This window comes from Pogoniulus pusillus, chromosome 39 (assembly GCF_015220805.1).
Source record: "Pogoniulus pusillus isolate bPogPus1 chromosome 39, bPogPus1.pri, whole genome shotgun sequence".
Taxonomy (NCBI): Eukaryota; Metazoa; Chordata; class Aves; order Piciformes; family Lybiidae; genus Pogoniulus; species Pogoniulus pusillus.
This window is the reverse complement of record NC_087302.1, coordinates 1,520,467-1,542,526: the sequence shown is the minus strand read 5'-3', so window position 1 is coordinate 1,542,526 and position 22,060 is coordinate 1,520,467. Positions and strand designations below refer to the sequence as shown.

At 55.5% G+C, this 22,060-nt stretch overlaps 1 protein-coding gene across 1 annotated transcript in view; it reads left to right on the top strand.

The window, feature by feature from the left end:
* The window catches only part of IGFN1 (immunoglobulin like and fibronectin type III domain containing 1), a 53,398-nt gene that overhangs the window by 4,662 nt on the left and 26,676 nt on the right, over positions 1–22,060 (top strand). Inside the window, exons 4-12 of the mRNA XM_064173427.1 lie at positions 3,726–3,865; positions 4,745–4,844; positions 8,101–8,148; positions 9,692–9,737; positions 11,310–11,484; positions 13,104–13,217; positions 18,014–18,185; positions 19,927–20,199; positions 21,432–22,055. Coding sequence (XP_064029497.1) covers positions 3,726–3,865; positions 4,745–4,844; positions 8,101–8,148; positions 9,692–9,737; positions 11,310–11,484; positions 13,104–13,217; positions 18,014–18,185; positions 19,927–20,199; positions 21,432–22,055 — 1,692 coding nt within the window. The remainder of the gene's footprint in view (positions 1–3,725; positions 3,866–4,744; positions 4,845–8,100; positions 8,149–9,691; positions 9,738–11,309; positions 11,485–13,103; positions 13,218–18,013; positions 18,186–19,926; positions 20,200–21,431; positions 22,056–22,060) is intronic.

The window sequence follows — 22,060 nt, the reverse complement described above, 5'->3', positions numbered from 1 at the left end:
CAGAAACCTGAGGGCAGTGCCCCAGAGGGACCTGCACAGGCAGGAGGCTCAGGAGAGCCTCATGAGCTTCAGTAAGGCTAAGCCTAAGGTCCTGCAGCTGGGTCAGGGCAAGCCTTAGTGCCAGGCCAGGCTGGAGGGTGGTGAGGTCCAGAGGGGTCCTGCAGGGAAGGATTTGGGGTGCTGGTGGGGGAGAAGCTGGGCAGGAGCCAGCAGTGGGCACTGGCAGCACAGAAGGCCAAGGGCAGCCTGGGCTGCATCCACAGCAGTGTGGGCAGGGATGGGGAGAGGAGATCCTGCCCCTTGCTCTGCTCAGAGCTCACTGCAGGGCTGGGGCCAGCTCTGGGGAATCCAACACAAGGAGGAGCTGGAGCTGCTGGAGAGGGTCCAGAGGAGGCCACCAAGGTGCTCAGAGGCTGGAGAGGCTCTGCTGTGGGGACAGGCTGGGAGAGTTGGGGCTGTGCAGCCTGGAGAAGAGAAGGCTCCAGGCAGACCTCAGAGCTGCATTTCAACATCTGAAGGTGCTTGAGGAGAGCTGGGGAGAGACTTCAGGGCTGGGAGTGCCAGGATGAGAGTCAGTGGTTTGAAACTGGAGCAGAGGAGATTGAGGTTGGACATCAGGAGGAAGTTCTGCACAATCACACAGGCTCAGAGCATGTCAGGGGCTGGAGGGGACCCAAGGAGCTCATCGAGTCCAACCCCCCCCTGCCAGAGCAGGGCCACACAACCCAGCTCAGGGCACACAGAACACATCCAGACAGGCCTGGAAAGGCTCCACACAAGGACACTCCACAACCTCTCTGGGCAGCCTGTGCCAGGGCTCTGGGAGCCTTCCAGGCAAGAAGTTTCCTCTTGTGCTGAGCTGCAACCTCCTGTGCTGCAGCTTCCATCCACTGCTGCTTGTCCTGTGCCAGGGAGCAGTGAGCAGATACTGTGCCCCCCTGCTGACCCCCAGAGCCTGTCCCCCCCTCCTGACCCCCAGCCCTCAGACAGTTACAGACATTGATCCAATCCCCTCTCAGCCTTCTCCTCTCCAGACTCTCAGCCCCAGGGCCCTCAGCCTCTCCTCCCCAGGCAGTGCTCCAGTCCCCTCCTCATCCTCGTAGCCCTCCCTTGGACTGTCTCCAGCAGGTCCCTGTCCCTCTGCAGCTGCTGAACTGATGTGCACTGTGGGTGCTCAACTGTCCTCCTGCTTCAGGAACCAACCTTGCTCTGGCACAGAGATAATGCAGCTAATGAGCAAAGACCTGAGATCAGTGGGAAGTCTTCCAGCACTCAGCCTCCCCCTTGCAGAGACATCTCTGCAGCAGCAGGGCTGTGGGCAGCAGGAGCAGGCAGGTGATGATGCCACTGGACTGGGCAATGCTGAGGCTGCACCTTGAGGCCTGGGTTCAGTCTGAGTCCCCTCACTCCAAAAAGGACATTGAGGAGCTGCAGCAGGTCCAGAGAAGGGCAGCTAAGGTGGGGAAGGGTCTGCAGAGCAGGGCTGGGGAGGAGCAGCTGAGGGAGCTGGGGGTGAGCAGCCTGGAGCAGAGCAGGCTGAGGGCAGAGCTCATTGCTCTCTGCAGCTCCCTGAGAGCAGGCTGCAGCCAGCTGGGGGTTGGGCTCTGCTGCCTGGGCTCAGGGCATGGAAGGAGAGGAAATGTCCTGGGATTGTGCCAGGGGAGGGTTAGGTTGGAGAGGAGGAAAAGTTTCTTTGCTGGAGGAGTGGTGAGGGCCTGGCAGAGGCTGCCCAGGGTGGTGGTGCAGTGCCCATGGCTGGAGGGGCTGCAGGAAGCTGTGGCCATGGCACCTGGGGGCAGGGTTCAGTGGCCATGGTGGGGCTGGGTTGGTGCTTGGCTGGGTGACTTGAGAGAGCTTCTCCAGCCCAAACACTTCTGTGAGAGGAAACCTTAAGCTGCAGCAGGGCAGGTTCAGGTCGAACATTAGGACCAATTTCCTTACTTCAAAGGGTTCTCAGGCCCTGGCCCAGGCTGCCCAGGGTGGGGGTGGAGTCCCCATCCCTGGAGGGGTTTGGAAGCTGTGAAGATGTGCTTGGGGTGAACTTGGCAGCAAAGGTGGATGGTTGGGCTGGGTGCTCCTGGGGACCTTTCCCAACCTGAGTGGTTCTCTGAGTCTGTTTATGTGAGGATTTGATTTATTTCCATTTATTTCACTCTTGTTCCATTTTGTTTTTTTTCTCCCCCAATTATTTTTTTTTAGTCCCTTTTAAATCTATTTTGTTTGTCCTCTTTTCTCCCTTGGATTTGTTTGCTTTGTTTATCCTACTGCAGTGAATCAATTCATGAATCGATTCTGTGGGTTCCTTTGATGACCTTTTCGCTTTGGTTTACGACTCTCTGATCTGCCTGAGCTGATCCTGCAGCTCCTCCTCCCTCTCAAGACCTGGCTGCAGCCTGCGGCTCCAGCGGGATCTGCATCCCAGGATGCTCCCCAGCCGCTGGGCTTTGGGGAAGGGGCAGAGTGGCCTCTAGTGGCCTTCCTCTTCCTCCTCCACCTCCCTCCCCTCGGCCAGCTGCAGGCATGCTCCAAGGCAGGGCTCGGTCACCCTGGCCTGGCTTCCCAAGCTCTTTCCTTTACAGTTGGCTGCAGGAGGTTCAGATTCTCAGAATGATGGAATTGGTTTGGCTGGAAAAGAGCTGAGGCAGCAGCGCTGAGCTGGGCTGCAGCCAGGGCAGGGAGAGCACAGGGAGAGGCTTCTGCCCCCTCTGCTCTGCTCAGACCCACCCCCTGCAGCACTGCCTCCAGCTCTGGGGCTCCCAGCACAAGAAACAGTTCCTTGTGTGCAGCCTGAACCTCCCCTGCTGCAGCTTGGAGCCATTTCCTCTGCTCCTGTGGCTTGCTCCCTCCTTGCTCCCTGCAGGCAGCTGCAGAGGGTAGTGAGGGCTCCCCTCAGCCTCCTCTTCTGCAGGCTGAACACCCCCAGCTCCCTCAGACACTCTGTGTGGGCTGAGGGCTGCAGGCCCTTCAGGAGCCCCAGCCCATTGGTCTGGAAGGGACCCTCCAAGGTCATCTTGTCCGACCCCCCCCCAGGCAGCAGGGACAGCTCCAGCTGGAGCAGGCTGCTCAGGGCCACAGCAACTTTGACTCTGAATGTCTGCAGGGCTGAGACCTCCACCACCTCCCTGGGCAGCCTGGGCCAGTGTCCCCCCACCCTCACTGTGCAGAGCTTCCTCCTGCTGCCCAACCTGAACCTCCCCTGCTCCAGTTCCACACCACTGCCCCCCCAGAATCACAGAATCAGGCAGGTTGGCAGAGAGCTCCAAGCTCCTCCAGCCCAACCCAGCACCCAGCCCTGCCCAACCACCCAGACCATGGCACTCAGTGCCCCAGCCAGGCTTGGCTGCAACACCTCCAGCCACAGCCACTCCACCACCTCCCTGGGCAGCCCATTCCAGTGCCAATCACTCTCTCTGACAACAACTTCCTAACAACAGCCAGCCTCAACCTGCCCTGGCACAGCTTCAGGCTGTGTCCCCTTGTTCTGTCCCTGGCTGCCTGGCAGCAGAGCCCAACCCCACCTGGCTACAGCCTCCCTGCAGGCAGCTGCAGGCAGCAATGAGCTCTGCCCTGAGCCTCCTCTGCTGCAGGCTGCACCCCCCCAGCTCCCTCAGCCTGGCACTCCCAGCCCTTGGAGGCAGCTCCTGTGCATCCCTCCCTGTAGGCAGCCTCCCAGTAGGTCCCCCTCAGATGCTCTTTACCAACTCCTTTCCTGGCTCTTCCCAAAGGTAAAACTGCCATCTTCAAAGCTGTGGTCAAAGGGGTCCCAACCCCTGAGGTGAAATGGACACGAGGACAAGGAGGGATGGATGATCCTGACAAGTATCAAACATCCTTCAACCAAGGGACAAAGGAATTCGTTCTGCAGGTAAAGGTTCAAGTACTGCAGAGAGGGCTCAGGGCACAAAGAGAGCAAGGGGAGGGCTGAGGCTGCTGTGGGCTGGCAGAGATGTCAGCAGCTCTGAGAGAGCACAAAGAGAAACCAGCAGAGCTTTTTGGAGTCCTACTGGGAGCAAAAGAAAGATCAGAGCCAGCAGCGTGCCCAGGTGGGCAGCAGAGCCAATGGCATCCTGGGCTGGCTCAGGAGCAGTGTGGGCAGCAGGACAAGGGAGGTTCTTGTGCCCCTGTGCTGGCACTGCTCAGGCCACCCCTGGAGTGCTGTGTCCAGTTCTGGGCTCCTCCATTGCAGAGAGCTGCTGAGGTGCTGGAAGGTGTTTGGAGAAGGGCAGCAAGGCTGGGGAGGGGCCTGGAGCACAGCCCTGTGAGGAGAGGCTGAGGGAGCTGGGGGGGTGCAGCCTGCAGCAGAGGAGGCTCAGGGCAGAGCTGATTGCTGCCTGCAGCTGCCTGCAGGGAGGCTGTAGCCAGGTGGGGTTGGGCTCTGCTGCCAGGCAGCCAGGGGCAGAAGAAGGGGACAGAGGCTGAAGCTGTGCCAGGGCAGGTCTAGGCTGGATGTTGTTAGGAAGTTGTTGTCAGAGAGAGTGATTGGCACTGGAATGGGCTGCCCAGGGAGGTGGTGGAGTGGCTGTGGCTGGAGGTGTTTCAGAGGAGGCTGCATGAGGCACTCGGTGCCAGGGGTCAGTTGGTTAGAAGCTGTTAGGGATAGGTTGGGCTGGATGAGCTCAGAGCTCATTTCCAACCTTGTTGATTCTGTGATTCTGTGATCTGAGGCATCAGGGAGCAGAGGTTTGGTTAGGAGCTGGAGGTGCAGCACAACACCCTGAGCTCTCCCTGTCTCCTTCTCTCCCAGATAAAGAAGCTGACCTCGGGTGACAGTGACCTGTACCGCTGCGTGGCTGTCAATGCCTATGGGGAAGCTTCATGCACTGCTGGACTCAGGATCATACAAGGTAGAGTTGTCATCATCATCATCATCATAACCATCATCATCATCTTCATCATCTTGATGCAAAGCTCAACAGGAGCCTGCAGGATGAGTGCAGCCCAGACACAACCCTGTGCTGGGCTGCAGCAAGAGCAGTGTGGGCACAGGGCAAGGGAGGGGATTCTGCCCCTTGGCTCTGCTCTCCTCACACCCCACCTGCAGTCCTGGGGGCAGTTCTGCAGCCCCCAGCACAAGCAGGACATGGAAGTGTTGGAGCCAGCCCAGCGGAGGCCACCAAGATGCTGAGAGGGCTGCAGCAGCTCTGCTGTGAGCACAGGCTGAGAGAGTTGGGGCTGTGCAGGCTGGAGAGGAGAAGGCTTGGAGGAGACCTTGGAGTGGCCTTGCAGGATCTGCAGAGGGCTGCAGGAGGGCTGGGGAGGGACTATTGAGAAGGTCTGGGAATGACAGGAGGAGGAGGAGGAGGAATGGGTTTGAAGTGGCAGAGGGGAGATTGGAACTGGATGTGAGGAAGAAGTTGTTTGCAGTGAGGGTGGTGAGAGACTGGCACAGGTTGAGGATGGTGAGACACTGGCACAGGTTGCCCAGAGAGGTTGTGGAGCACGGAAGCACCCAATGTGATCTTTGATCTCTCTGCAGCCTTCCTGCAGGATCCCTTCAGGCACTGGCAGCAGCTCCCAGGCCCCCCTGGGCTCTTCTCCAGGCTGCACACCCACAGCTCCCTCAGCCTCTGAGGAGGATTCAGCTCTTCTCTGCTCCACGAGCCCTGTGCTCCCCAGTAGTTAGCTCCCTGTCCTCTGAGGGTGGCCACAACACTAAGTGCCTTTGGTGTCCCCTCCCTGAGGACTAGAGGTCCTCTGTGGCTCCTCCACCTTTGGTGGCTCCCTGACAATGTGAGCTTTAAGGCAAGGGAGAGGAGAGTGGTGCTGTGGTCCCTGCCCTGGACCGTATCAGATGCTGTGGACTTAGTGATGATTTGGCTCAGTGCTTCAAATCAGCCTCCTGGGAGGCATCCAGCCCACATCAGATGTCTGCAGTCTCCTCCTGACCTAAGTCCTCTGCACCCATCTGTTGTCAGTGGAGAGAAGTGGTCACCTGGTGCTGAAGTAGAACTGAGCTGCTCTTGGAATCCCAGCTCACAGTCACTGAGCCTGGGAAAGGGCTCTGAGATCCTCAGGTCCAGCCTATGACCTAACCCCACCACAGCAGCTAAGCCCTGGCACCCAGTGGCATGGAGTGCCTTAGGGATCAGCCCTGGGACCAGGCTGGTTTAAAAGCTCTGTGGGCACCATGGGCAGTGGCACTGAGGCACCCTCAGCAAGTTTGCTGCCCACACCAAGCTGTGTGGTGCTGCTGCCAGGCTGGAGGGCAGGATCCATCCAGAGGGAGCTGCACAGGCTGCAGAGGTGGGCACAAGCCAAGCTCGAGAGGTGCAACAAGACCAAGTCAAGGTCCTGCAGCTGGGTGGAGGCAATGCCAAGCACCAATCCAGGCTGGGCAGTGCCAGGCTGGAGAGCAGCCCTAAGGAAGGGACCTGGGGGTGCTGGTGGAGGAGAAGCTCAGCCTGAGCTGTCAGTGTGCTCTGGCAGCACAGAGAGCAAGCAGAGCCTGGGCTGCAGCCAGAGCAGGGTGGGCAGCAGGGAGGGAATGATCCTGCCCTGCTCTGCTCTGCTGAGACCCCACCTGGAGTGCTGCATCCAGTGCTGGAGCCCCTGGGACAGGAGGGCTGTGGAGGTACTGGAAGGTGTCCAGAGCAGGGCCAGGAGGATGAGCAGAGGGCAGGAGCTGCTCTGCTGGGAGGAGAGGCTGAGGGAGTTGGGGCTGTGCAGGCTGGAGAGGAGAAGGCTCCCAGGTGACCTTCTTGTGGCCTTCCAGGATCTGAAGGAGGCTACAGGAGAGCTGGGGAGGGACTTTTGAGGCTGTGAGGGAGTGGCAGGAGTGAGGGGAATGGAGCAAAGCTGGAAGTGGGGAGAGTGAGGCTGGAGGTGAGGAGGAAGTTGTTGAGCAGGAGAGTGGTGAGAGGCTGGAATGGGTTGCCCAGGGAGGTGGTTGAGGCCCCATGGCTGGAGGTGTTTGAGGCCAGGCTGGCTGAGGCTGTGTGCAGCCTGCTCTAGGGTAGGGTGTCCCTGGGCATGGCAGGGGTTTGGATCTGGCTGCTCCTTGTGCTCCCTTCCAGCCCTGACTGATTCTATGATTCTAAGTGCCACATCCAATCTTCTCTTAGGCACCTCCAGGGACAGTGACTCCACCACCTCCCTGGGCAGTCCATCCCAGGTCCTACTCACCCTTTCCATCAGGAAATGCTTCCTAACATCCAACCTAACCCTCCCCTGGCACAGCTCCTGGCCATGCCCTCTTGTTCTGTCACAGGTTGCCTGGGAGAAGAGCCCAGCCCCCACCTGACTACAACTTTAGGTAGTTGTAGAGAGTGCTAAGGTCCCCTCGAGTCTCCTCTTCTGCTCCCTCAGCCTCTCCTCAGCAGCCTTTCCCTCCAGCCTCCTCCCCAGCCTCATTCCTCCACCTGAGCAGGAGTTGGACTGTGTTGGAAGTGTCCATTTCAGCTCTGTGCCCGACAAGGAAGCTCTGAGGGCAGCTGTTTGTGTCTGGCCAGATCTGGGCTGCCCTCCTGCCACTGTTTACACCACAGACTTCCCAGACTGTGCCCATCCAGTGGGCACCCACTGAGCACAGAGCCAACTGCAGCAGGAATGTGGCTCTTGTAGGAGGAGATCCCTAGAGACAGGCTGGAAAAGTTGGGGTTGTTCAAGCTGGAGAAGAGAAGGCTTCAGGGAGAACTTAGAGCATCCTTCCAGTGTCTGGAGGGGCTCCAGGGGAGCTGGGGAGGGACTCTGGACAAGGGTTGGGAGTGGTAGAGGAGTGACAATGGCTTTGAGCTGGGAGAGGGGAGAGGGAGAGTGGAGAGGAGGAAGAAACTGCTGAGAGTGAGGGTGGAGAGACACTGGCACAGGTTGCCCAGGGATATAGTTGAGATCCTATCCCTGGAGACATTCAAGATCAGACTGGATGTGGCCTCACAGTTGGAGGTGCCTCTGCTGCCTGCAGGGGGGAGTGGAGAAGATGACTTTGGAGGGTCTCTTCCAAGCAGAGTCTGTGAGTCAATGCCAAGCTGACAACGAACCCCCAAGCAGGAGCTGCTCCTGCCTTGGCAGCATGCAGAGGTTTGCCTGTTCTCTGGTTGCTGTCACCTTGTTCCACCACCTCATGCCTTGCTTTTTCCTCTCTTTTCTCTCCCAACCCCTCAGTTGGCTTTAAGAGGAAGGCAACCTACCGCACTGTGCACCCTGCTGAGGGTAAGTCAGCCTCTGGTGAATCTATTTGGGGTTGGATATGCTCAAAGCTCCTCTGCCTGCCACGTTCTTGCCACCCCCAGACCTGTGAACCACGAAGTGAGAGAAGAGCTAAAGAGCTGCTGATGTTCTCTTGTCTCTTTTCTGCTTTCTCTTCACTTTTGGCTCTAGTGACAGCCTCAGAGGTGGCTTTGAGCTGCTCTGCTGAATGCTTCTGGAATCATTAGTGCTAGACAAGGATTTGGAGCTGTCCAAGTGACTCAGTTGGGGCAATTCATGAGGCAGGAATTATAAACTATGTAGTTATTCTATGTCCCCCAAAGCCCTGCCCACAAGCTCTGCCCACAGCAGTTACATTTGGGCTCTAATTAGCTTGGGGAAAGCTAATCCTTGGGAAGGAAATTCACTCATGGAGGAGAATCAGAGCACTGGAAAGGTTTAGCCACAAAAGGCCTCTGCCTGCAGCCCTGGGGCAAGTCTCTGCTACTCACAGTGGTGGAGTAATATTCAGAGGTAGTCCCTGGCTCCTCTCTGGCAGTCCTGGAGCTGCTCTGCCTCTTGGTAGCCATTGAGAGGTTTCCAGACTGTCCCAGGCTCTAGCAAGGTGCTGGGAAAGAGGCAGACAACTCTGACCTGCTCCTGGCTCCTCTTGGCACAGAGGTTTGCAGAGGTGCAGGCAGGACCTCTTGCAGCTGTGCAGAGAGCACAGTGTCAGTGGTGCTGCTCACCACAGCATTCAGGCACTTAACCTTCCAGGCAGTTCAAGCCCAAAACATCAGGGCTAAGCTGGTCTGAAGCAGGAGGCAGAGCAGGGTGTCCAAGCCAAGAGCAGTGAGGCAGTGCAGCACAACTGCTCCCAGCTTAGCTCCATTTAGACTACTTGCCTGGCTGTGGTGGCTCTTTTGGCCACAGAGATTCACCAATCAGATGGCATCTGCCACACTGACCGTATCAGGTGACCCCAGGGCTTGCTCACCCTTATTTGGGCAGGACACTCACAAGTGCCTAAACACCTCTGGGTACCAATTTAGCACTTTGGGAGGGGACATAATGGCCCAAGCCTTTGTTTTCCTCCTGCCCTTGCTTCCCCTCTCAGCTGAAGGGTGGGGCAAGCCAGGATGTGTTTTAGGCCTGTTGGCCTTCCACAACACCAAGGCAGTTGGATCAAACATGTTAACACAGCTGGAGAAGAGCAGGTTGCTGGAGTCTGCTCTGGAGAGGGAGGAGAGCTCCCTGGGAACTGCTGAGCTTGAGTGGGCTCAAGGGGCATGAGGAAGGCAAAGAGGACTGATGGTGAAGCCAGGAGGAATGCTCAGAGCCAGGGGGGCAAGAGCAGTGGCACAAAGCCCACTTGGGAGCCAAGCACCAGTGGTGTAGCCCAGGGGCAATGCTGAGTGCAGCCCTTTGGAACCTCTGACACAAAGGCTGCCAGCAGAGTGGCACTGCCTGCTGCCCGTGGCTGCCCTGCATGGGCTGCTCTTGGCACACCTGCTTCGTGGTGCTGAGTACCTGAATGTTTGCTGCTTCCCCTCCTGACTTCTAACAGAACTAAAGAAGAAGCTGCAGGACTCCAGGAAGCTGCTGAGGAAGAGGTAAGGCTCCTTCAGGAGGGCTGTTGCTGCACCTCCAAGGTGCTTCCTGGTGGCAGGAGAGAGCTTTGGTGCTCTCCAGCTCACCACTGCCTGTGCCCAAAGCTGTTCTGAGGCTCAGCCTGGAGAGATGTGGCAGAAGAGTTTGGCACTGCCTGTGAGGCTGAGCTGAACACGAGCTACCAGCCTGGCTCTGAGGTGCATCTTGCTCTGCACCACAAGATGCTGGCTTGAGAGATGAGTCTCTGCTTTCCCACTTTCAGCTCATGAGCAGCTCCCTGGCCAAGTGACAAACCTCCATGTCATGACCTCTCTGGTTAAACACAGAGCCACAGAATTGTTTGGGTGGGGAAAGCCCTCCCAGCTCATCCAGTCCAACCATCAACCCTCAGCACCACCATGGCACTAAAGCATGTCCCAGAGGGCCACATCCACACCTTTCTGGAATGCATCCAGGGACAGTGACAAACTCCCCAGGAGCCAGTACTGGTTGCTGGCAGCCCAGAGCCAGCTGTGGGGTGGGGTTGGGCTCTGCTGCCAGGCAGCCAGGGCCAGAACAAGAGGACACAGCATGAAGCTGTGCCAGGGCAGGGTCAGGCTGGATGTTAGGAGGAAGTTCTGCACAGCAAGAGATTGGCACTGGAATGGGCTGCCCAGGGAGGTGGTGGAGTGGTCATGGCTGGAGGTGTTGAAGAGGAGGCTGCATGAGGCATTCAGTGCCAGGGGTTAGTTGATTAGAAGGTGTTAGGGGATAGGTTGGACTGGATGAGCTCAGAGGTCTTTTCCAACCTGGTTAATTCTGTGATTCTGAGTGCTGGCTGCAGCCAGAGCAGGGAGAGCAGCAGCACAGGGAGGGGATTCTGCCCCTCTGCTCTGCTCTGCTCAGCCCTGCTCAGCCCTCACCTGCAGCACTGCCTCCAGCTCTGGGCAACACAGCACAAGGAGGACCTGGACCTGATGGAGAGGGTCCAGAGGAGGCCACCAAGATGAGCAGAGGCTGGAGAACCTCTACTGTGGGGACAGGCTGGGAGAGTTGGGGCTGTGCAGCCTGGAGAAGAGAAGGCTCCAGGCAGACCTCAGAGCAACCTTCCAGTGCCTGAAGGGGCTGCAGGAGAGCTGGGGAGGGACTTTGGGCAAGGGCTGGGAGTGGCAGGAGGAGGGAGAATGGATTTGAGGTGGGAGAGGGGAGAGGGAGAGTGGAGAGGAGGAAGGAATTGTTGAGAGTGAGGGTGGGGAGAGACTGGCACAGGTTGAGGATGGTGAGACACTGGCACAGGTCTGCCCAGGGAGGTTGTGGAGCACAGAAGCACCCAATGTGATCAAAGATCAAAGATCACATTGGGTGCTTCTGTGCTCCACAACCTCCCTGGAGGTGTTCAGGACCAGGCTGGATGAGTCCCTGAGCACCCTGTGCTGGTGAGAGCTGTCCCTGCCCACAGCAGGAGGTTGGCACTGGATAATCTTTAGCTCCCTTCCATCCCAACCCATTCCCTGGGTCTCTGATGAAGGTGAACAGAAGAAGACCTCCTGCTGGCTGCCACAATTCTCAGCTTCTTTCCCCTTTTTGGTTCTAAGGGCCCCAACCCAGAAACCCAAACCCCTGGACAAAGAAGCTGTCTGGCAGCTGCTGCTGCATGCAGACAAGAGAGACTATGAGAGAATCTGCATCAAGTATGGGATCGTCGACTTCAGAGGGATGCTGAGGAAGCTGCAGGAGATGAGGAAGAGCACAGAGAGTGAGCAGGAAGAGGTAAAATCAGCATTTTAATGGCTGCTCTGTAGCAAACTCTGAGGCTTGTAGCCCCTCAGTCACTTCTGACACAGGCTGAGCTCTCCCAAAGTGCTTTGGAGGTGGAACTTTAATGGCACGACCCAGAATGACTTCTGGCAGTGCCTTCAATGCTGCTGTGGGTTGATGGATGAGTGGAACAGCAGGGTGGAAGGGACCTCAGGGTCCTCTAGTTCAAGCTTTCAGGCTAAGAATGGAGTTTGCATGAGACATCCTAGCCCTGGCCTCCTGCAGGTGAAAATGCTGCTGGCTGGAAGTTCAGTTCATTCTGTCCCTAGGCTCATGGCTTTGTTCCACCCCACGGCTGCAGGCTGTGTTCAGCTGCCTCTGGTGAGCAATTGGACCCAAAAGTGAGGAGGTCTATGCCTGAGAATCATCACTGGCCTTGAACACACATGTGGGGGAACCTGCCTGGGGGGTGGTGCATGACTGAAGGAGCCCCTAAAATAAAATCTGCCCCTAGGAGGGACCTCTGGAATCTTCCAAATGCTTTTTCCATGCCCTTAAGATTAGAGGCTGCCTTTGCTTCTGTTCCACCCCATGGCTGAGTTGTCCTTGATGAGAATTTGAACCTAAAACTGAGGAGGTCTCTGCCTGAGAATCAACACTGGCCTTGAACAGACATGTGGAGACACCTGCCTGGGGGGTGGTGCATGACTGAAGGAGCATCTAAAACAGAACCTACCACAGGAGGAACCTCTGGAGTGTTCCAGATGCTTCTTCCACACACACAAATTAGGGGCTGACCATGCTTTTGTTCCACCCCGTGGCTAAAGTCTCTATTCAGTTGGCTTTGATGAGAATTTGGAGCCCAAGCTGAGAAATTCCACTCCTAAGAGTCAAAACTGGCCTTGGCTCACAGAGAGATGGAGAAACCTGCCTGGGTGGGGGTTGTCTGGGGGGTACCTGACCAAAGTAGCAGCTAAAATAGAACCTACCCCAGGAGGAACCTCTGAAACATACACATGGAAGTTAGAGGCTGCCTTTGCTCCTGTTCCACCCCATGGCTAAAGGCTGCATTCAGTTACCTCTGGTGAGGATTTGGATCCCCAAACTGAGAAGTTCTAAGCCTGACAGTCAAAACTGGCCTTGACTCACAGGCAGGTGGAGAGACCTGGCTGGGTGGTGGTTGTCTGGGGGGTACCTGACCAAAGTAGCATCTGAAATAGAATCTACCACCAGGAGGAACCTCTGGAAACTTCCAGATGCTTCTTCCACACACACAAATTAGAGGCTGCCTTTGCTCCTGTTCCACCTCATGGCTAAAGTCTGTATTCTGTTGCCTCTGGTGAGATTTTGGAGCCCAAACTGAGAAGTTCCATTCCTAAGAGCCAAAACTGGCATTGGCTCACAGAGAGATGGAGAAACCTGCCTGGGTGGTGGTGATCAAAGGAGCACCTAAACTAGAACCTGCCCACAGGGGGAACCTCTGGAATCCTCCAGATGCTTCTTCCATAGACTTACAGGCAGAGGTTGGCCTTTTCTATGAAGACAAGAGGTAGATATCACCTGGATTCAGCAGCTTAACTTCTGCCATGGCAGCCTCAGCCCTCACCAGGTTCTTGGTTCTTTCTTTGCAGTTAATAAACAGCATCAAGAACTTCGAGCACATCAAGGTCAACAAGGAGGGAAAAGCTACCTTCAGTCTGGAGATGGAGCTGAAGAACAGCAACAGCAAAGTTTATCTGCTGAAGGTGAGGGGCCGAGATGAGTTGGGCAGCTCATGGCAGGCACTGAAGTCTTCTGCATGAATTTCTTCATAGAGTAATTGGGGATGCTGGTAGATAGTAGGCTGAAGATGAGCCAGCAGTGTGCCCAGGTGGCCAGGAGAGCCAATGGCATCCTGGCCTGCATCAGGAGCAGTGTGGCCAGTAGGACAAGGGAGGTTATTCTGCCTCTGTACTCAGCACTGCTCAGGCCACAGCTTGAGAGCTGTGTCCAGTTCTGGGCTCCTCAATTCAAGAGAGATGTTGAGGTGCTGGAACATGCAACAAAGCTGGTGAGGGGCCTGGAACACAAACCCTATGAGGAGAGGCTGAGGGAGCTGGGGGTGTGCAGCCTAGAGAAGAGGAGGCTCAGGGGTGACCTCATTGCTGTCTACAACTACCTGAAGGGAGGTTGTAGCCAGGTGGGGGTTGGGCTCTTCTCCCAGGCACTCAGCAATAGAACAAGGGGACACAGCCTCAAGTTGTGCTGGGTAAAGTACAGGCTGGATGTTAGGAGAAGTTCTTCACAGAGAGAATGATTGGCACTGGAATGGGCTGCCCAGGGAGGTGGTGGAGTGGCTGTGCCTGGAGGTGTTCAAGAAAAGCCTGTCTGGGGCACTTAGTGCCATGGTCTGGCTGACTGGATAGGGCTGGGTGCTAGGTTGGACTGGATGATCTTGGAGGTCTCTTCCAACCTGCTTGTTTCTATGATTCTGCATGAGGGTGCTGGAACACTGGGACAGGTTTCCCAGGGAGGTGTTTGTGGCCACATCCCTGGAGATACTCAGAGTGAGACTTGACAAGGCCCTGGGTAATGTGATCTAGTTGAGGATGTCCCTGCTGACTGGATGACCTTTGGGGGTCCCTTCTGTTGCGGAGGGGGTGCTCAATGCCTGCACCTATTTGGCAGAGGAGAGAAATTAATTTGAGGTGATATAAATTTTATATAAAAATATAACTTATTAAATTTAATATTCTGAACTCTCACCACCCCCAACCACTGTGTATTAACATAAAGTGTTCAGGACACTGTTATGAAAACAATTTAGGACAAAATATGTACAGGGGATTGGTTATTTAATGAGCAAACATTCAAACTATAAACAGAGAGAGGAGTTTCCCCTTTGGCTTAATGCTGCTTGGGATCCTTATGCTATTTGCCCAGCAGAGGGGCTGAAATCTTTCTGCTCTATGGCAGTGGTAACTCATATTACAGAGGTATTAAAGCTTTACTCACAAGTGTTATTAATTACTTATCACCCTCCGGGGCTGTGTCACAGCCTGTGCCTAGTGTCCAGACTTCAGGGGATCTGCCTGTGGACCCTTTGAGGCTGGAATCTTCCTGGCTTGAGGGGAGATTATTGGCATACACCGGTGGAGCACCTGGGTACAATGACTCTTTGTTCACCAATGTGGTTAGATGGTCATAGTCTGCTTTATTTCTGTGATACAGTGGCTAAGATGCATCCTTGCAAGAGGCATGCTCACCAAGATTGCTTACATACAGAAGATACAGGGTTACATGTAAGGCATGGATAGGTTAATATACCATAACAATCTGAAGGTAGCCTCTGGGGCTGGCTAAACTCTGCCCACCTGTAGCTGGCACTCCACTCCCTGCAGCTGCACGTGGGGGGAAGCCACCCAGCACCTGGTATCTTAACTCCCAAGATGGATTCAAGGATGCTCCCAGCATGGGTTGCTCATGTTTATGATTTTGTGTCCTCTGCTAGCAAGAATTTCTCCAGCAGGAGATGATAAATCTTCCCAGTCTCTGGGGTCTTAGGTTTTCTAACCTTTGTTCTCCTGGAGAGGGATGATCTCTGCCTGATGCTGCTGTCTTCTTCTGGATGCTGTGTCCCGGGATATCAGCTTGGCAGGATTTCAGGAGCAGGAGAAGAGTATCTGTGCAGTCTCTGGCATGGGTCTCCACACGGGTAGCAGGCTCTGTGTGTGTGTGTGTAGACAATCCAGAGTCTGCTTCCTGGTTCTCTCAGTGGCAATGGCTTTTACCAGGCAGTGATGAGTGGTGAGCATGAGAAGTGTGCTCGGCTGCTGGGAGTCTGAGCTCCATAGGCAAATCAATGCAGGATCAGGTCCTGATAGCAATATAGCTTGCAGATGTGCACAGCTGGCTTAGGAGGCTATAGGCTCCTTATATATATATGTGCAGGCTTAATTGAGCTCTGCATCTAAGGTATGCAGACAGGTAAGCTGCAAATAGATCAAAGCATGAGGTCTGAGCCTCTGAGCATCGGAGCTATGCAATGGCATCTGAGCATGGGGGGTCTGAGCGACTGAGTGCTGCAGTGTGGTCTGAGCTGAGCTGTGGGTAGGGTCAGAGAGCATGTGTTGTTTTCCTCTGCACCCCCATTTATTGACTGTGGGCCGAGATTAATGGCCTCTTTGGCCACCAGAATGACCAATCAGGTTGGCAGTTAGCCAAACCTTACCATAACAAGCAGAAGCTCTTGCATGGACTCTACCAAATATGGGGATCACATGGATTTGCCCCAGGGAGACATGAGCTGGGTGTGTGTGGGTTACACACCCTGTTTGCAACCAGGGGTCCTGGCAGAAAAACATGTCCAGGCATGTAGAGGCATAAACAAGCCTCCTGAAAGGAGGCTGCAGTGAGGTGGGGTTGTTCTTTTCTCCCCAGTATCAGGTGACAAGAGGAGAAGAAATGTCCTGATGTTATGCCAGGGGAGGGTTATGTTGGAGAGAAGGAAAAAAACTCTTTGCTGGAGGAGTGGTCAGGGATTGGAACAGGCTGCTCAGGGAGGTGGTGGAGTGCCCATGGCTGGAGTTGTTGAAGAAAGTCGTGGCCATGGTTTAGTGGCCATAGTGGGGTTGGGTTGGCACTGGACTGGGTGATCTGAGAGGTCATTGCCAACCCAAACAGTTCTGTGATTCTGTTTGTGGCACAGCCATGAAGAGCTCCTTGATTCAGCAGCAGAGTTTACAACACTCATATTTTCTTCCTCTGCATTATTACAACTAAAGAAAGGGAAGTGATGAGAAACTGCCTTTGCCAGCCCAAACAACTCTATCATTCTATGATACCCAGAAGGTGGTCACAGCACAGGTGTGGCCTGGCCTGTGTTGAAATGACCTGCACCAGCTTCAGGAGCATTCCCTTTGAGAGCATTCCATATGAGAACATTCTCTTTAAGAGCATTCCCATTCAGAGTGTTGCCATGGAGAGCACTCCCATTGAGAGTGTTCCCTTTGAGAGTGTTCTCATTGAGAGTGTATCCATTGAGAGTGTTCCCTTTGAGAGCATTCCCTTTGAGAGTGTTCTCATTGAGAGTGTATCCATTGAGAGTGTTCCCATTGAGAGCATTCCCTTTGAGAGTGTTCCCATTGTGAGCATTCCTTTTGAGAGCGTTCCCATGGAGAGTGTCCCCATTATGAGTGTCCCCATTGAGAGTGTTCCCTTCGAGAGCATTCCCATTGAGAGCGTTCCCATGGAGAGCATTCCCATTAAGAGTGTTCTCATGGAGAGTGTATCCATTGAGAGCATTCCCATTGAGAGCATTCCCATGGAGAGCATTCCCATTGAGAGAGTTTCCTTTGAGAGCTTTCCCTTTGAAAGTGTTCCCTTTGAGAGCATTCCTTTTAAGAACGTTCCCTTTAAGAGTATTCCTATTGAGAGCATTCCCACTGAGAGTGTTCCCTTTATGAGCCTTGCCTCTAAGAGCATTGCCTTTAACACTCCCTTTAAGCACACTCTGTTGTCTCTAAGAGTGCTCCCTTTAAGCACACTCTGTTGTCTCTAAGAGTGCTCCCTTTAAGCACACTCTGTTGTCTCTAAGAGCGTTGCCTTTAAGCACACTCTGTTGTCTCTAAGAGCGTTCCCTTTAAGCACACTCTGTTGTCTCTAAGAGTGCTCCCTTTAAGCACACTCTGTTGTCTCTAAGAGCGTTCCCTTTAAGCACACTCTGTTGTCTCTAAGAGCGTTGCCTTTAAGCACACTCTGTTGTCTCTAAGAGTGCTCCCTTTAAGCACACTCTGTTGTCTCTAAGAGTGCTCCCTTTAAGCACACTCTGTTGTCTCTAAGAGCGTTCCCTTTAAGCACACTCTGTTGTCTCTAAGAGCGTTCCCTTTAAGCACACTCTGTTGTCTCTAAGAGCGTTGCCTTTAAGCACACTCTGTTGTCTCTAAGAGTGTTCCTTTAAGCACACTCTGTTGTCTCTAAGAGTGCTCCCTTTAAGCACACTCTGTTGTCTCTAAGAGCGTTGCCTTTAAGCACACTCTGTTGCCTCTAAGAGTGTTCCTTTAAGCACACTCTGTTGTCTCTAAGAGCGCTCCCTTTAAGCACACTGTTGCCTCTAAGAGCGTTGCCTTTAAGCACACTCTGTTGTCTCTAAGAGTGCTCCCTTTAAGCACACTCTGTTGTCTCTAAGAGCGTTGCCTTTAAGCACACTCTGTTGCCTCTAAGAGTGTTCCTTTAAGCACACTCTGTTGTCTCTAAGAGCGCTCCCTTTAAGCACACTCTGTTGTCTCTAAGAGCGTTGCCTTTAAGCACACTCTGTTGTCTCTAAGAGTGCTCCCTTTAAGCACACTCTGTTGCCTCTAAGAGCGTTGCCTTTAAGCACACTCTGTTGTCTCTAAGAGCGTTGCCTTTAAGCACACTCTGTTGTCTCTAAGAGCGTTGCCTTTAAGCACACTCTGTTGTCTCTAAGAGCGCTCCCTTTAAGCACACTGTTGCCTCTAAGAGCGTTGCCTTTAAGCAGACTCTGTTGCCGTTGCCTCTATGAGCGTTGCCTTTCCCTCCCTAGGACGGTGAGCGGCTGCGGTACGGCACCGGGGATGAGTTCCGAAAGCACTGCCTGCGGCAGGTGGGGAGGAAGTACACCTTCATCATCCACGACGTGCAGCCAGAGGATGCAGGCCTGTACCAAGTGCGCGTGGAGGACGTGCCTGTGTTCTCCACGGAGCTGGATGCTGAAGGTGGGGGCTGGTGAGAGGCGCCTGCAGCGCAGCCGCGAGTGGGAACTGGGGCTTGAGGGAAGGCTGAACCGAGGAGCAGCAGAGCTCAGCAGTAAAGCCTGGCACCCGCAGCGGAGGAGGGGTCCCTGTGTGACAGAAGGGGCCGAAGAGCAGGAAGGGGATGCCGTGGCGTGGGTGCTGCATCTGCGGTCCAAAGGACTAGGCTCAGGTGCCAGTCTGGCTCAGGTGCCAGTCTGGCTCTGGCTTTGGGATGCCAGTGAGCAAATTTCTTCCCACCCCAGGCTTTAGCTTCCCTTGATAAGCTCAGAGCAGTAACTGCTGACTGGGGGCAGGAAGCACAGCGCTGAGCTGCCATGAGGAGTGCGACTGAGCGCAGCTCAGCTCCCCTTTGCCTGCTTAGACCCAACCGACAGGCACAGCAAGTTCCCATCTTGCCTTCTCCTCCCCTTTCCCCTGCCTTTCCCCCTACTTCTATCCCCTCACTTCCTTCCCTCCCCTTCTTCCCCCTCCCCCCAAATGCTTTCCTTCTTTGCCCTTCTCTCCTTTCCCCTTCTCCCCTTTCCTCCCTCCCTCCCTCCCTCCCTTCCCTCCTTCCCTCCTTCCTTCCCTCCTTCCTTCCCTCCTTCCTTCCCTCCTTCCTTCCCTCCTTCCTTCCCTCCTTCCCTCCTTCCTTCCCTCCTTCCCTCCTTCCCTCCTTCCTTCCTTCCTTCCTTCCTTCCTTCCTTCCTTCCTTCCTTCCTTCCTTCCTTCCTTCCTTCCTTCCTTCCTTCCTTCCTTCCTTCCTTCCTTCCTTCCTTCCTTCCTTCCTTCCTTCCTTCCTTCCTCCCTCCCTTCCTCCCTTCCTCCCTTCCTCCCTTCCTCCCTTCCTCCCTTCCTCCCTTCCTCCCTTCCTCCCTTCCTCCCTTCCTCCCTTCCTCCCTTCCTCCCTTCCTCCCTTCCTCCCTTCCTCCCTCCCTCCCTCCCTCCCTCCCTCCCTCCCTCCCTCCCTCCCTTCCTTCCTTCCTTCCTTCCTCCCTTCCTCCCTTCCTCCCTTCCTCCCTTCCTCCCTTCCTCCCTTCCTCCCTTCCTCCCTTCCTCCCTTCCTCCCTTCCTCCCTTCCTCCCTTCCTCCCTTCCTCCCTTCCTCCCTCCCTTCCTTCCTTCCTCCCTTCCTTCCTTCCTCCCTTCCTCCCTTCCTCCCTTCCTCCCTTCCTCCCTTCCTCCCTTCCTCCCTTCCTTCCTCCCTTCCTCCCTCCCTTCCTTCCTCCCTTCCTCCCTTCCTCCCTTCCTCCCTTCCTCCCTTCCTCCCTTCCTCCCTTCCTCCCTTCCTCCCTTCCTCCCTTCCTCCCTTCCTCCCTTCCTCCCTCCCTTCCTTCCTTCCTCCCTTCCTCCCTTCCTCCCTTCCTCCCTCCCTCCCTCCCTTCCTCCCTTCCTCCCTTCCTCCCTTCCTCCCTTCCTCCCTTCCTCCCTTCCTCCCTTCCTCCCTTCCTCCCTTCCTCCTCTCCCTCTCTTTCTCCCTCCCTTCCTCCTCTCCCTCTCTTCCTCCCTCCCTTCCTCCTCTCCCTCTCTTCCTCCCTCCCTTCCTCCTCTCCCTCTCTTCCTCCCTCTCTTCCTCCCTCCCTCTCTTCCTCCCTCTCTTCCTCCCTCCCTCTCTTCCTCCTTTCCCCACTCCCTTCCCCCCTCCCTTCCTTCCTCCCTCCCTCGCCTCCTCCCTCGCTTCCTCCCTCCCTCCTTCCCCTTCCCCCTGGATGTTTCCCTTGCAGCCATCCCGGTGAGCTTCAAGCAGCCGCTCAGCGACCTGCGCTGCCCCGAGGAGGAAGATGCTGCCTTCGAGTGTGTCCTGCGCACCCCCTGCCACGACGCTGTGTGGCTCCACAAAAGCCACCAGCTGGAGCCCAGCGAGAAGCACCAGATCTGGGTGAGCCCGGACGGGCTGACCCACAGGCTGCTCATCAAGGGCGTGGTGCCCTCTGACAACGGCATGTACACGCTCAGCACCGGGCACTGCTCCTCCAACGCCTGGCTCCTCGTGGAGTGTAAGTGCCCCCGGGTGGGTGCCACGGGCTTGGCTCTGCAGCTGTCGGAGCAAAACCCTGCTCTGCTGGCTGCCTGTGGGCACCCTGTGCTGAGAGGCCTCTGGGTACTAATACCTGGGGAAATGAGGGTCTGGTGAGATCCTTTCTCCTGTTCAGGGGAAGGTCGGGCTGGACCCTCTCTCCTGTCCAGATGAAGGTCTGATTGGACCTTCTCTCCTCTGTAGTTGAAGGTCTGGTTGGACCCTCTCTCTTCTGCAGATGAAGGTCTGGTTGGACCTTCTCTCCTCTGTAGTTGAAGGTCTGGTTGGACCCTCTCTCTTCTGCAGATGAAGGTCTGGTTGGACCTTCTCTCCTCTGTAGTTGAAGGTCTGGTTGGACCCTCTCTCTTCTGCAGATGAAGGTCTGGCTGGACCCTCTCTCCTCTGCAGATGAAGGTCTGGTTGGACCTTCTCTCCTCTGCAGATGAGGGTCTGGCTGGACCCTCTCTCCTGTCCAGATGAAGGTCTGGCTCGACCCTCTCTCCTCTGCAGATGAAGGTCTGGCTGGACCCACTCTCCTGTCCAGATGAGGGTCTGGCTGGACCCTCTCTCCTGTCCAGATGAAGGTCTGGTTGGACCCTCTCTCCTCTGCAGATGAAGGTCTGGCTGGACCCTCTCTCCTCTGCAGATGAAGGTCTGGTTGGACCCTCTCTCCTCTGCAGATGAAGGTCTGGCTCGACCCTCTCTCCTCTGCAGATGAAGGTCTGGTTGGACCCTCTCTCCTCTGCAGATGAAGGTCTGATTGGATTCTCCTCTGCAGATGAAGGCCTGGTTAGACCTTCCCTTCTCTGCAGTTGAAGGTCTGGTCAGACCCTCTCTCCTCTGCAGATGAAGGTCTGGTTGGACCCTCTCTCCTCTGCAGATGAAGGTCTGGTTGGACTCTCCTCTGCAGATGAAGGTCTGGTTGGACTCTCCTCTGCAGATGAAGGCCTGGTTAGAATCTCCTTCTGCAGATGTTTTTTTCCTTCAGTAAGGAGTGTGGAGTCCTCTGAGGGTGGCACCACAAACACTCAGGCTCTGAGCTGAACTGAGATTCATTTACAGCCCTCCTCTGTCTGTGCCCTCCAGGGAAAGCCACCAACTGCTGAGATGTCCTCCCAGGTCGTTGCTGACCTACTGATTGTTCTTGTTTTAACTCTTCTCTTCCCCTGGGATCCGACACCTCCTCCCATCACCCACCCATCTCCACTGCAGATGCCAAGGGGAAGGGGCTCCAGGGTGCAGGAGGTGAAAGAGAGAAATCTGAGTGGGTGAGAGAAGCTTCTCCAGACACAGATGGGCCCAAGAAACCTCGACGTGGGGAAGATGCTGCTGCTGAGGATGAGCTGATGGACACTGGTGTGGCACAAAGGAGCTGGGCCCGAGGAGCCCAAGGAGGCAGCCAAGGACACTCCCTTGATGCTGATGGAAGCCAAACACTGTGGGGCAAAGAGAGGCTGCGTGCAGCCAGCAGAGGTGGAGGGGTGGGACTGGGGCAGTCCTCCGGAGCAGACCTGGTCGGAGACTCAGTGATGAATGATGGTAGCAGCTTTGGGTTGGAAGGTTTGAAAGGCAAAAGTGGATTAAGGCCTGTCCATGGCAAAGATTCCATGGCAGGCACTGGGGATGGGTTAGGAGGAGCAGGAGAATGGTGCTCTGTGGATGGCAGAGGTGGTGGTGTGCTGGGTGCTGCTGGCACTGGCATGGATGTTGGAGAAGGTGTGGGCTTGGAGGGGGGTAGAGTAGGTGATGGAGGTACCAGAGGTGGCTTTGGGGGGGCTACAGATGGAAGTTCTGGGATAGATGGAATAGATTTTGATTCAGCTGGAATGGGAGGAGGTAGG